The sequence below is a fragment of the Schistocerca gregaria genome, chromosome 1, assembly GCF_023897955.1.
Source record: "Schistocerca gregaria isolate iqSchGreg1 chromosome 1, iqSchGreg1.2, whole genome shotgun sequence".
Classification (NCBI taxonomy): Eukaryota; Metazoa; Arthropoda; class Insecta; order Orthoptera; family Acrididae; genus Schistocerca; species Schistocerca gregaria.
This window is the reverse complement of record NC_064920.1, coordinates 1,111,769,099-1,111,784,170: the sequence shown is the minus strand read 5'-3', so window position 1 is coordinate 1,111,784,170 and position 15,072 is coordinate 1,111,769,099. Positions and strand designations below refer to the sequence as shown.

The 15,072-nt window shown below is 44.5% G+C and overlaps 1 protein-coding gene across 1 annotated transcript in view; it reads left to right on the top strand.

Annotated features, from left to right (window-relative positions):
- LOC126283425 (RNA-binding protein Musashi homolog Rbp6) overlaps nt 1-15,072 on the top strand; it is a 1,171,251-nt gene that overhangs the window by 1,134,372 nt on the left and 21,807 nt on the right. Inside the window, exons 11-13 of the mRNA XM_049982271.1 lie at nt 1,061-1,126; nt 6,796-7,001; nt 14,324-14,419. Of these exons, the coding sequence (XP_049838228.1) occupies nt 1,061-1,126; nt 6,796-7,001; nt 14,324-14,365 (314 nt within the window). The 3' untranslated portion in view covers nt 14,366-14,419. The remainder of the gene's footprint in view (nt 1-1,060; nt 1,127-6,795; nt 7,002-14,323; nt 14,420-15,072) is intronic.

Genomic DNA, 15,072 nt, shown 5'->3' with positions numbered 1-15,072 from the left:
TGCAACCGTATTATTTTGAGCGAGCAGCCACTGACAGGCACGGTCCGTACACACACAGAACACGCGTGCAGCACCTGCCTTGTAGGCTATACTACTTTTATTATGTAAACTGAAGGTGGAGGGGGAGAAAGGAAAGGGAAGGTACTACTGATGTCAGCTGCATCAGAACTTTAAGCGGAATGAGTGGCGACGAGGGAAAATGTGTAGCAACCTGGGATTTGCTGCTGGGATCTCCTGCTTACTGAGGTGCGCCATCCGCAAACAGTGTTTATGGAAACTGCGCTGTCTACCTTGGCACGCCTATTGGCCGACCCACATTCCCACCTGGGACCACCTATCCACGGTCTCTTTCCGTGTCATCAATTGTAGCTACTTTCAGGTTCCTGCAGGAGGTCGAACATAACTGTGCACCCCTGAAGGTGGTGGATTTATTCCCTGTCAAGGCAAATCACTTATACGATTGACACGGCGGTTAGATTAGACTATTAGTGCGAGCCTGCGGGCAAGTTGATGGGTGACGTGGGTGCCTATTAGCACGCTTAGGACAGCCTGACATATGGGGAACGAAATCACATTGTGTGGTAGTTTTGAATCCATTGTTGTTTCCTTCTTCTGATTCGTCAAAAAAAAAAAAAGTTTGAGTAATGTTGCAGCAAAACACTTGCACCTTTACCTGGTAATTATTGCCTAAAACCTAGTTTCGACATCCTGAAATCTTGGACTTTGGACCGTTTAGTGTTCTCGTCACACGCAGTGTAAGGCAAATTATGCATCATACTCTTTAAGCTTGCTTCTTGTGAGAGCAAAAGTTGAATCATCAGTTGCCCAAGTGGGCAGCCCCCTCGCCCACCAGTGAAAGAGAAGTGAAAGGCAAGAGAGCGCTTTGGCGGTGAAAAGAGTAGTTAAGAAGTGGTGGTTTGCCGGCAACCTGAGCGTGCGTGCGTGCGTGTGCGTGTGTGTGTGTTTGTGTGCGCGCCCCCTGCCGCTCCACAGCACCGCTGGCACCTGTCGCCGCGCTCCCGCTGCTCTGGCGCTCACGTCTGCTCTTGTGTGCTTTCAGTGGACCTGACAAACGGCCAGCTGACACCCAACAACAACACGCCGCTGCTCACTCAGGCTCTGTCAGGTAAGTCTGGGCTAACTCTTCAGAATGCGCTCCATAGCCAGGCTGTAGCCTAAATTTTAAGGACAACCCATGCTGCATTATAGCTGTACGGGCAGAAATAACTGGAAGGTATGCTGGTAGATAACAAAACTGCAACGACATGTGCTGGGAGGGGGGGGGGGGGGGGGTTGGGACTCATCAGACTAAAAGACCCTTCCTCTTGAAACTTCCTTGCAGATTAAAACTGTGTGCCGGACCGAGACTCGAACTCGGGACCTTTGCCTTTCGCGGGCAAGTGCTCTACCAACTGAGCTACCCAAGCACGAGTCACGCCTCGTCCTCACAGCTTTACTTAAGCCCGTACCTCGTCTCCTAGAGCACTTGCCCGCAAAAGGCAAAGGTCCCGAGTTCGAGTCTCGGTCCTTCACACAGTTTAAATCTGCCAGGAAGTTTTATGTCAGCACACACTCTGCTGCAGAGTGAAAATCTCATTCTGGAAACATCCCCCAGACTGTGGCTAACCCATATCTCAACAGTATCCTTTCTTTCAGGAGTGCTAGTCCTGCATGATTCGCAGGAGAGCTGGGCCCCATACTTTTGCCTCATTACAGAGAAAAAATGTAAGTAACTTTGGGCCGAAGTTCAAAATTCTGCGTGGCAGTTGGAGACAATTACGCGGTTTTCAAAAGGTGATGCTTTAACTGTGTGGCGCAATGTATAGCAAAAAAGATTTACATAACATTAAGCAGTAACGGTAACTTATGTTCAAGTTTCGCGAGACGGAAAGATAGAGGTACAAATCTATAAGCGTTGGTTAACGTGATCAGCATTAGCGACAACTCCTGTGTTTTGTTAAACAAGCCAGAAGAATGAAACAGCTTAAGACATGCACTAATGAGAATGCTGAAAAATTATTGAGGTACTGGCGGAAGTGAAGTTGTGAGGACGGGGTGTGAGTCGTGCTTGGGTAGCGCAGTTGGTAGAGCACTTGCCCGCGAAAGGCAAAGGTCCCGAGTTCGAGTCTCCGTCCGGCACACAGTTTTAATCTGCAGGAAGTTTCATATCAGTGGACACTCCGCTGCAGAGTGAAAATCTCATTATGGAAACCCTTCCTCTTGCGTAACCACATACGGCAGGTGTATTGCCAGCCTGCGGAGCATAGGAAGCACTGTTTCATCTCGCATGAATACTTCGTCAGCTACAATCACACTTTTCAGTTGGATGCACTAGCTGGTGAGTGTGACATTCTAGAACCTTCACCAAGTTAACGCCTTTTTCTTCGGCAGCGGTAGCTTTGTCCAGGTCCGTTGGCATTGTTCGTGTATGTGACGAGTGGGCGTAGAAATAGCTTGGTGTCAGGAACTAGAAGTGTTAGTAGCTCCATAAAATGGGTATCATTTGCAGTAAAAGCTAAAAGTTGGTTGAGAGGAAAATTGTATTGGGAAATCGAGCTATTACTGATTGTACAGAATGTAGTGCATACAAGTTTAGATATTTCTGTAGGTGACGGAGAATTGTGTACTGAACAACATTATATCAGTATTTACGTCATTTGGAGACTACCAGTTGTAGCATTCACAAAGAATGAGGATAGTTTTTGATCCTTTTGTGCATTACTCATCAGAGCGAGCAGGGCTTCTTAAACGACACTGCCTACGGAAGTGCAAGTTCAGCCAAGTTTTTCTCATGCTAATACTGAGCTAGCAGTTTAATATACGACAAGGTAGCTTAATTGTGGAATACATGAATTCTAAGCTAACAGTGAAAACATAGTTTCTCCAGGCAGATATGATTCACCGATATCTGAGGCAGACTGCACGAGATATGTCTGCCACTTTGGACAATATAGAACGGCCGCAATCGTACAGCCTCATTACTAGTAGACAGTGGAGTAAAAGGAGGCAAAAGTGCGACGTCTCACAAAAGGACAACGCATTGTGGGTGGTCAGGACGGGTTATGTGACGATGGTCGACTACATCGGACATCTTTCACCCTGTTAATGTGTACTGCTTGCGTGTTCCTGCGAGTCACCAGATTTAGTCTACAATTTTCGTTCTTCTTATATCAATGTTATACGTTCTGTACTCGAATTACTATTTAAACTCATGCTCTGTTATTCGAATGGATCAGCGACTAAAAAAAAAAATCCGATGGTGAAATTGTGCAAAAAAGAAGACCTTATTTAATGACGTAATTGTATGGCGTGCACCACAGAGGAAGGTGTTTTTGGTCGATTGATATTTTCGGAAAACGAACAGCCATGCAATGAGTGGAGAAGGGCTGACAACGTAGAGTAAATTAAGCCAGACCATTGCATCTACATCAGAGTGTGTATTATGTCTTTGAACAAGGGAGTTACTGCAATGCGCACATATTGATTCTTTTCAAACATTAGCGAGGAAAACCAAATGGTTCGCTTTCGACCAATCGCTGGTCAACCAATCGCTGGTCAGTCGCTGGAACTAAAATAAGGGAATAATCCAGGTGCATCTGATCTCATCCTAATGGAATGTCTAGCTTGTATAAAGTTGCTGAGAGAAGGAAGACTGTTGCTTCAGGACACTAAAAGTTTACGAACGACTGCGTGATGAGGGCACATTAGCTTCACAGACACAGCACCCGTTGTTTTTCTGGAAAAAGCCGAAAGAGAGGGTGGAGACCAGCTAATGAGTATCTGGGGCAGAAGGATACAACCTACCGAGGAGGAAGGGGTAGCTCCAGTAAACGGTTTACCTTTCTGCAGGCGTAAAGGGAAGACGGGTTCTCGGTACCTAATTTATCACGTAACTAGATAAGCGGGAAATACAACAGTACACGCCGGCCGCGGTGGTCGAGCGGTTTTAGGCTCTTCAGTCCGGAACCACGTGGCTGCTACGGGGGCATGGATGTGTGTGGTGTCCTTTAGGTTAGTTAGGTTTAAGTAGTTCTAAGTGTAGGGGACTAATGACCTCAAATGTTAAGTGCCATAGTGCTTAGAGCCATTTGAACCTTTTACTGTAAGACACAAAGACTTTCTGTCCCCGGCATTTAGTTAAGTATTGTGAAAAATAAAAATTCACTGTTTTGAATAGCAAGGTATCCAGTTAAGTGTAGATATACAACAACTATTTAGATTTGGACGATTTGACTCCTGAAGGCATTTCCAGCGATTATGGCGCTCCGGGACGCATTATTTTCCAGTATTTACTGCTCTCAGCGTAGCCTGTTATCCATATGACAAAACAGCCCTGCCAGCTAAAGCGGACTTTATGCGGCTGGCTACACGCCTACCACTACCAAACATGTAACGTTATTTTGTGTACGTATTCATGGCAGCGCCGCGATATTACCCCAGCTCTGTAAATGCCTATTGTTTGCAGTTGCCTATATTCCGTTATGGAGGCTACGTTTTCCGCTTCATAGCTGAAATCTGTTCGCTGTACGGGCTCTCCTTTCGCCATATGAAATACGGCGGTTAGCCCTTGATGTTCAAAGCTATTTCTGCGTATCCAGGCTGTGATACATCTCTTTACGATTTAGGGTGAACCAGAACTCCACCGAAAAACTTTCAGAGGTGGCAGTATGCAACAAGACAAGAAAAAACTGTCTAGAAAATATGGGCTCTAAAATGCATAACGTAACAGTTACGATAGTGCGAAACAAACCTCTTCTATGGCAAGCTCCATGCTTTCCACAGTTTGGGAGGAGGAAGCATGGACCTAAACAAGAAAAAATATCGCCGGCCGTTGTGGTCGAGCGGTTCTAGGCGCTTCAGTCCGGAACCGCGGTGCTGCTACGGTCGCAGGTTTCAATCCTGCCTCAGGCATGGATGTGTATGATGTCCTTAGGTTAGTTAGGTTTAAGTAGTTCTAAGTCTATGGGACTGATGACCTGGGTGTTAAGTCCCATAGTGCTCAGAGCCATTTTATTTGAAGAAAAAATAACTAGTAAACTAGTGCTCTTAAAGGCGTTCCTTAAGGGCTAGAGTAGAAGAGATGTGTTTCACTGTAGCGAAGGATATCAAGTGCTCATATCTCTTAAGGCATGCATTTTAGATCCATGTTTACTTGACATTTTTTTCTTGTTTTCGTTCATGCTACCACCTCCGGAACTTTGTCAGTAGAGTTCTGGTTCGCACTGTTTTTAGTATTCTTGACGTTGCTTAGAGGCTAGTCTTCTGTATGCCAAGTTGACTGTATCTATCCAGAGTAATACATTGTTATTCACAAGTACCTCCAGTATTTCAGAAGACGACTGCATGAGAAATAGGAAACATAGAGAAAAGTGTCATATACCAGTGGACAGAGCATCTGTACAAGATTTGACTGATAATGCGCGCCATGGCTTAGTTGCAAACCATACCACTAGGGGATAGGGGTGTCAGAACACGTAGACAAATCATCCGCTACATATCGCCAAGACATACAGACCCTGGAGCAACATACGAATAACGCTGTACTAATCTACACTACTGGCCATTAAAATTGCTACACCAAGAAGAAATGCAGATGATAAACGGGTATTCATTGACAAATATATCATACTAGAACTGACATGTGATTACATTTTCACGCAATTTGGGTGCATAGATCCTGAAAAATCAGTGCGCAGACCTTGGATGGCGTGTAGAGGTGCAGCTGCCCATGCAGCTTCAACACGATACCACAATTCATCAAGAGTAGTGACTGGCGTATTGCGACGAGGCAGTTGCTCGGCCACTATTGAGCAGACGTATTCAGTTAGTGAGAGATTTGGAGAATGTGCTGGCCAGGGCTGCAGTTGAACGTTTTCTGTATCCAGAAAGGCCCTACAGGACCTGCAACATGCGGTATGCAGTAACCTACTGAAATGTAGGGTTTCGCAGGGACGGAATGAAGGGTAGAGCCACGGGTGGTAAGACATCTGAAATGTAACGTCCACTGCTCAAAGTGCCGTCGATGCGCACAAGAGTTGACCGAGACGTGTAACCAATGGCACCCCATACCATCATGCCCGGTGATACGCCAGTATGGCGATGACGAATACATGCTTCCAATTTGCGTTCACCGCGATGTCGCCAAACACCGATGCGACCATCATGATGCTGTAAACAGAACCTGGATTCATCCGAAAAAATTATGTTTTGCCATTCGTGCACCCAGGTTCGTCACTGAATACACCATCGTAGGCGCTCCTGTCTGTGATGAAGCGTCAAAGGTAGCCACAACCATGGTCTCCGAGCTGATAGTCCATGCTGCTGCAAACCTCATCGAACTGTTCATGCTGATGGTTGTTGTCTTGCAACTCATGGATCGAGACGTGGCTACACGATCCGTTACAGCCATGCGGATAAGATGCCTAGTGATACGAGGCCGTTGGGATCCAGCACGGCGTTCCGTATTACCCTCCTGAACCCACCGACTGCATATTCTGCTAACAGTCATTGGATCTCGACCAACGCGAGCAGCAACGTCGCGATACGACAAACCGCAATCACGATAGGCTACAACCCGACCTTTATCAAGGTCGGAAACTTGATGGTACGCATTTCTCCTCCTTACACAAGGCATCACATCAACGTTTCACCAGGGAACGCCGGTCAGCTGCTGTTTGTGTATGAGAAATCGGTTGGAAACACTCCTCATGTTAGCACGTTGTAGGTGTCGCCATCGGCGCCATGCTCTGAAAATCTAATCTTTTCCACATCACAGCATCTTCTTCGTGTCCGCAGTGATGAACAACTACCAGGCCGCGGCGGCAGCTGCGGCGCAGGGCTTCGGCCCTCCGGCGTCGCCACACGCGGCGCATGCGCACCAGGGCTCGCGGCCTGCGCCCTTCCCGCCCGCCAACAGCCCGGGACCCATCGACATGTACAGCTCCAGCGACGGATACGTGCAGGCCGCTAGCCCACAGCCCTCCGGCTTCCCGGCCATCGCCGTAAGTACTCGCGCGGTCGCCGCAGCGCCCACTCTGCTCACCACCCTTCCCAGCTGCCGTTAACGCAAAGTCACTCTCACTTACGGTAACACAGGGTTTGGGGACGTAAGGTGGCCTCCCAAATACTACGCCACGGAGAAACTTTTGACGCCAAGTACTCTTGAAGTCGCTGCAATAAAATCATTAACACTGGCAACTTGGGTCGTGTACCGTGTACCGTTACGTCCCAACCATTGCTGAGATCCTGGAGAAGGGTAACAAACTCTTTAATGTTTTTTTCGAATACAAGTTGCAGTAGACATTATACTTATACCGTGCAACACCGCCTCTTGCATTGAAATTTAATTTTATTTTTTTTTTCTTCTCGGATGGGACAACTAAGGACGACGACTCAATTTGAATTCCTCATTTATCGTTCCGCTACACTTTCGTTTATTCTCTATATTTTTCTTCCTCTCTTCTGACCACTTTATACTAGATTTTTTCACTTTCATACCTTGAAATCCTTCTGTATTCAGTACTTTTTTCCTAAGTCTTCTGTCACTTGTTTCTTCAGCTTTTATATATTTTTTTCTAAATCCTTTTGTACTTCATGCATCTATCTTCTTGGTACTTCACGTCCCAAAAATATATGAACATCTTTTTGGTTAATCTACTGCCTCGCATTCAACATAAATGTCCAAAAAATAAGTCATCTTTTTTTCATTTACTACTGATATATTTTCAACGTTTCGATAATTTATACCTTTACTACGTAGTTTACAGCGTTCCACAGATTTCAGTGGGCCCAGTATAATTCTAGTGATTCCCCTTTCCAGCATTTCTAGTTCATCTGAATTGTAGTGTAATAGTGTAATTCGTTTGCGTATGGACATTCTGGTTTCACTTCTGTGTTGTAATGCCTTATTTTTTCATTTATTATGCCGGCATTTTTGTTGTTGTAAATGTTTTTAGTTACAGCATATGCCTTTTCCGTTTTATATATCCTTTCCTCTGTACCAGCTTTTTCCGAACCATTTTCTTGGATTATCTCCAGCCGAAATTCTAATATCCTTTTTCAGAAAATTCGGTGCATTTTTATTGCTTGTAAGAAATTTAATTGTCTCTGCAGAATTTCTTAAGCTATTTCTTCTTTGACAATATTATTAAATTATTGATTTATCGTTGAGTTAACCTGACTCAGTAGCGCCAAATCGGCGTGAAAGTAGAGAGTCAGGTAAATCGTATCCAGCTGTAGCTACTCTTTGGTAGTTAAATCCCGTTGAGCTAACAAGTTGAGAGGATCTCACCAAGTGTCACCAGCTGTTTCAAACACTCTCAGACACTCTCTATGGGACTAACATCGTTAGATTTAGAGGCCGTGTGATTTAGAGACCCATTGGTAGTGCAAAGGGGTATCAGAGTGTTCGTCTGACCAGGAATCTATGCGTGCAGCCCTGTATACACTGCTGTGGTTGTTTCGGAAGATGGTAGTGTCAAGACGGTAGTGTCCACAGCACACTCATCGTGAAGACATAGAAGAAAGGGTAACAGTTCGTCTCCTAGAATATTGATATAACCATTACAGTTGATGTTCACAATAACCTGAATGTTAGGTCCACACGCTGCGGATTAAACGCCTCATACAGCCGGTGATGTAATAACTTCAACGTTATAAGGCTACAGTTGTGTGTTCGGCGACCATTGAAAAGTCGAAAGACCTGTGAATTTTTGCAATTGCCTGGAATGCTTCGTTCCTTTAGCGACCTTTGACTGTCTCCTGTTAGAAGAAGAGCGAGCTCTTTCACACAGTGTATGTAGAACGAAAAGAAATCGAATCACTCCCAGTCGTCTTTCTCTATTGAGAGACTTTAGTTGATTTGCAATCCCACTCTCGCTTCCTGTAAGTAGCAAAATAACCATCAGAAATGAGCCATTTTTTTCCTAACTCCTGTATGTCTTGTAACGAAAATTTCAAGCGTCTTATATGAGGGTGTTAATTTTTGTTAGATGTTGTATGCATGTTCTGGGATTACGTATCTAAATATATGATTTCACTCCAGCTCACTTTATATCCGATGTGAATAACTCATTGAAAGCACTTGAGAACCTTGGCAGAAGATTTTATCTTGGAGAAGGCCACAAAAAGCCATCTTGGCGGCTTCACTATATAAGCTGAGCTGGTGCTGTACATTAGTGAGTAGTATATGGTTCGACTCCTAGCATTCTCACCAGTTTTCTGTGTGCAGGTGGGAGGTAATGCAATGTGAAGGCGTGTGATGATGTCCTAGAAACCTCTGTCGAATATCACAGGACGTAGACATTCCCGAGTTACGTACTGTCCGAACAGTCTTTCTGGATAGGGAAAAGGTTATCACAAACGCTGAGTACGCCATAAGTTTGTACATTCCTTCTCAAAATATGCTGACGCATTTGTGGTGTTACCTCACAACTGAAACCCCCCGTGGAAGCCACTTAAAAGGTCGAGAAACAGTTGTAATATTCTCTCACGTCTTTATGTTGGATATGATCATCTTTGACGAGTGAAAATAGTGTGACGGGCTGTGTCATTTGCAATCGACACAGCTCATTCTTCGCCAACAGTAAGCAATTTCATCCTCTCATCTCGGCAGTCCTTTGTCATGAGATTTCGGCGTTTCCCATCCATATTGTTCTTTCTCTGCGAATTTACCACTTCTCTGCTGTCTTTCATTAATTTGCAGGAAATGGTGCAATTGCGCATGCCTTACGTCCTCTGGGCAGACAGCTGTAGTGGTGTTTCCTAGTTTTGAAATACTAGGAAAGACAAGGCCACTTGTGTACGCTAAAATGCGTTGCACTTCTCCACCACTGTTGTGGTGCAGTATTTATGTAATTAAATTTATTTGGATCTTCTTCTCCTACAACTTTGCATAATTATAAGGGAAGATCGTACAGAATATTGACTGGAGTGTCCACCATGGTAAAAATAATATTTCTTTATAAATGAAATTAGGACTATCAGTAATTAAAGAACTCAGCAGAGAATGCAGTCCATATTACCCAATACTTCCATCGCCGCCCACAAAAACTAGACAAAGAGGCGTTATTCTGTTGCGTGCCAAACTGCAAAAGAGTTAACTGAAAAGGGGTGGCAGATGCCGAAGTCAAGGACGCGTGCGAAATTCATTCTGTAGTAAAATATGCCTTCCCTCTACATGCAATGATACTGCGTGAGTAGGAGAATTAGTAGGAGGGTATGAGGGATAAAACTACCTCAGTAGCTCCTTTCCGCCAGTGAGGGAAGTCGCAATGTCATTAACACGCCTGCAAATCGAGCACTGTCCAGGGTCCTTGAGAGTGGCCCACCAAAGCGTGCGATGCGTCTACGCATATCCACACCTCACTTTCGAGAAATACAGTTTATCCACTGACGAGAGGCCGACCTGCAATTGGAACAGAGACTTTTAGTCTACTTTGGGCAATGATACGAGAGGTTTCAAACACTTGTGAAAGCTTCTATGATGTATAAGCTAATACCTCAAGCCCCGGAGAGAAGTGTGCGATCTATGCCCTACATGGTTTTTCAAAATGATCTTTAGAACTTTGATCACGTGTGTGCCAGAAATGAGGATAGATAAAATGGTGATGTTTGTGACGTAATGTTCACACATACTTAAGGGTTTAGTCGGCGTTGATCAGACTTCAGCCTGTACGATATGCATAGCGCGCAGAATAGCTAACCATTTTGCAGTTCCTCCCATGTCTGGCCTAGCATATCGTTAAAGTGCTGCCGTCTTGAGAGCTCACAGTTCCTGCAGTTCCCGCACTGGTGTCCTTCACAAAGCCCCAAACAAAAAAATCTAATGGGATTATGTCTGGAGATTATGGGGGCCAGGAAATGGGTCCTTCCTTGCCTATCAGTGTGTCGGCCAAAGCCTTTCCTAATGATCGTGGCTCAGTGACGAGGGGAACCATACAGTGGCAGCATGATATCAACTTGCAGTTCTTCGACCTGTGCATATGCACGCTGTTCCTAAATGTCCAGACAAACAGTCGAGGTTATTAACGCCTTCTCAAAGAAAAACGGTCCCACCACACTATCATGTGTCCATTTGTCTTCACGGGACATGAAATCAAGTTTAGTTCGTGGAAATTACGTTTCTCAGATAGTCTGTGTCGTCATCGATGAGACTCAAAATCTCTCACGGAAATTCTTTATACTTTCGCCTGTCGTCAGGTTGAAGTGCGTGTATCAACTGCACCTTATAGGCCTGATCTTCAGTCTGTTGTGTAACTCCCTCTGCACCATGGTTGTTGGCAGATGCAACTATCGAGACGCTTGACTCATTGATTTGGTTGTCCTACAAATAAATGCCTGTCGCATCTGCTCCATATCTTCGTTACTCGTGCTCTGACGCAAAGAACTCGTCCTCTTCATGACACTTCAGGATTACTTTAGCTTGTGTCTGATTCCTGTACCTGATTGTCGGACGTGCTTCTATAAAGTGTCCGAAAGTTACGGTGGACCTGTGTGTCAGATTTGGCCTCTATCAACCTATCTAGTTATGCTATCTGCTGGGAAGGGGAGGGGTGGCCGTTTCCGCCAATAATTAACATGAAAATAAAGGACCAAAACTTTAGGTGTTTGTGAACATTATGTATTAAAACACACCTTTCTATGTACCCAGATTTCTGAAATACATGTGATCAAAGTTTTAAGGATAATTCTGAAACACCCTGTATTTCTGTGACATACTTTGGCAATAGAGCTTGAAATATTTTGCAATATTTTTCCATTTACATTCGATTAGCATAGGTATCCTAATTGTTCCACAGATTCACAGCGAGGAGATCAACAAGACATAAATCAATAAACCAAATGTACATCACCAAATACAGAATAAAATGTCGATGTGCTGATGCCACTTCCATAGATCCCATCTAATATAGTTCTCATGGATGTGGAGTGAGAAAGAAATCTTAAAAAATTTCCATTTAAAATGTGATAAGAAACTAATCACGAAACATATAAATGTAAAGGGTGCTTATAATTAACATTTGGCTACTTGAGAGGGGGCCCTATGAAAACCGAGTCATCGTTGGAGAATGAAACGTTGTGCAAACGTTTTCAAGGACCTGCGAAAGACCATTGAAATAAACACATTTTAATTGCCACATAAGATAATAACATTTCCTAATTCCGAACCATGTTTACGTTCCAGGTTGAAAACGTTGTTCAATATGATGATCATCTGCATTCCAGAGATCCTGAAAATTTGTACAGAAACCATTTCTCATTTGTTCGCAGCCCTTTTCGATTGGTGGCTCAGCTAATTTTCAGCCGTCGTGACAGAGCTCGTGCACTACTTCATGATCGCACATTGCACCCAGCATTCTGAATCATGGAAAGAGTAACTTTTTCAAAAATTGTTGGCGCAATTATACATCGATCTCTCCTAGCAGCAGTTTCCAAATCGCCAGTTAATTCGAACTTCTAATTCATGTTTTCCAGCCCTGGTGCGGAAAAGAGAACCTTTCCGTTGTCCTTTTTCTTTTTTAATGCGTCGATACACGAGAAGAGCAGCAACACTCGTGCTGTTGTTTTGATAAAAGAGCTTTACGACTAAACCCCTGTTCACCTTGTCCAGACTCGCGTTGACTGTCTGCAACTGTAACGTTTGTGTTTCAACCCTACGTCGCCGCAGCAGTAGCCTAAAGGCAAGTCTGACACTACTGACAACGCAAATCCTGCAGCGCACAGTCTCAACTTCACTCCTATAAAGCTGGATAACCGAACGATAGATAGTTTTCCGTCTACACTGGTCCAAGTAGAGAAAGTTTAATTACAACCACCCTGCGCAATACGCTTAGGTACATACCATAATTCTTCGGCTACTGTAGCTACACGTCACCAAACAGAAAATTACTTTACAATACTTACTTACAATGATCACATTACTGCACTAAAAATGTACAAAAGTCAGATTTTACGTAACGCTATCTAAATCTACATTTATACTCCGCAAGCCACCCAACGGTGTGTGGCGGAGGGCACTTTACGTGCCACCTTCATTACCTCCCTTTCCTGTTCCAGTCGCGTATGGTTCGCGGGAAGAACGACTGCGGCAAAGCCCCCGTGCGCGCTCGAATCTCAATAATTTTACATTCGTGATCTCCTCGAGAGGTATAAGTAGGGGGAAGCAATGTATTCGATACCTGATCCAGAAACGCACCCTCTCGAAACCTGGACAGCAAGCTACACCGCGATGCAGAGCGCCTCTCTTGCAAAGTCTGCCACTTGAGTTTGCTAAACATCTCCGTAAACCTATCACGCTTACCAAATATCCCTGTGACGAAACGCGCCGCTCTTCTTTGGATCTTCTCTATCTCCTCTGTCAACCCGACCTCGTACTGATCCCACATGGATGAGCAAGTATAGGTCGTACGAGTGTTTTGTAAGCCACCTCCTTTGTTGATGGACTACATTTTCTAAGGACTCTCCCAATGAACCTCAACCTGGCACCCGATTTACCAACAATTAATTTTATATTTTCATTCCACTTCAAATCGTTCCGTATGCATACTCCCAGATATTTTACAGAAGCAGCTGCTACAAGTGTTTGTTCTGCTATCATATAATCATACAGTAAACTATTCTTGTTTCTATTATTGTTGCTTATTTCTGTTATTAATGATATATACTTCAATCGGTTCTACTAAGAGGTTTGACACCATCCTTCAGTACAACTTTGATTATAAGCATTCTGCTGATACAGCTCTAATACTTCTGTACTGCAATGATTATATGACTCATTGTCAGTTCATTTTCTGTGCCGTTTAATTTACCCATGTATGTGGATATTAACCATCTCAAGGAACAACAAGGAAACAGTAGCAAGGTGGACTAAAACGGAACCACGAAGTGTTTCGTAGTCATAATATTCAGTTCCATAATTAGTTATTGACAAGATCGGAGTACTGTGAATTTTCCGTTGTCTTCCCTAGCAATTTTTTAACATAGTGGATTTAAGACTGGAAGTTAATTATCTTGAAATATGCTACATACCGCAATTATAAATATAAACCACGTAAGTTTTGGTGCATGCCCTCTTTGACGGAAGTGTATGATATGTAAGTGTTTATGTTCATAGCTTTCACTCACCCGCACCTGTGATGCCGGTCATCCGAAAGGTCAGGTTACAATCGAGAACACTCGCAATACTGACAGCTTCTACACAGATACGGTACCGCCACGGTCTGTTTGCACCTAACATTTCTGCACGGAGAGCTTTGTCGCCAATATACTTACACTCTGAACAGCTGGCGAAGTTGCGCAGCTGACACATGGCTTCGTTTCGCAGGGGCCGCTCATCCCAGCGGCGTTCACCAACGGCTACCACTGAGGCCAGCAGTAGACTCTCCCTGCTGCTGCTGCTGCCGCTGCCACTCCACTACAGGTAAGTCTCGACCAGTCCCACAGTGGCGCCCAAGCAAGAATTCGGCCGATGGGCCGATGCGCAGTAGCGTGAGTCAGCGTTATCACGTGACTCACCAGCCAGTTGCGTTGTTCGGCCACGTCTGTCCGCAGTGTGCCCCTTAGGGTGCGTATGGCATGTTAGATTAAGTGGTGATAACTTGGGATGGCATACTTCGAGAATTACGTTAACAAGGGACGGCATATGCACTCATCAGCCAAAGTACACTACTGGCCATTAAAACTGCTACACCAAGAAGAAATGCAGAATGTAAACAGGAATTCATTGGACAAATATCATATACTAGAACTGACATGTGATTACATTTTCACGCAATTTGGGTGCATAGATCCTGAGAAATCAGTACCCATAACAACCACCTCTGGCCTTGATGCGCCTAGGCATTGAGTCAAACAGAGCTTGGATGGCGTGTACAGGTACAGCTGCCCATGCAGCTTCAACACAATAACACAGTTCATCAAGAGTAGTGACTGGCGTATTGTGACGAGCCAGTTGCTCGGCCACCATTGACCAGACATTTTTAATTGGTGAGAGATCTGGAGAATGTGCTGGCCAGGGTAGCAGTCGAACTTTTCTGTATCCAGAAAGGCCCGTACAGGACCTGCAACATGCGG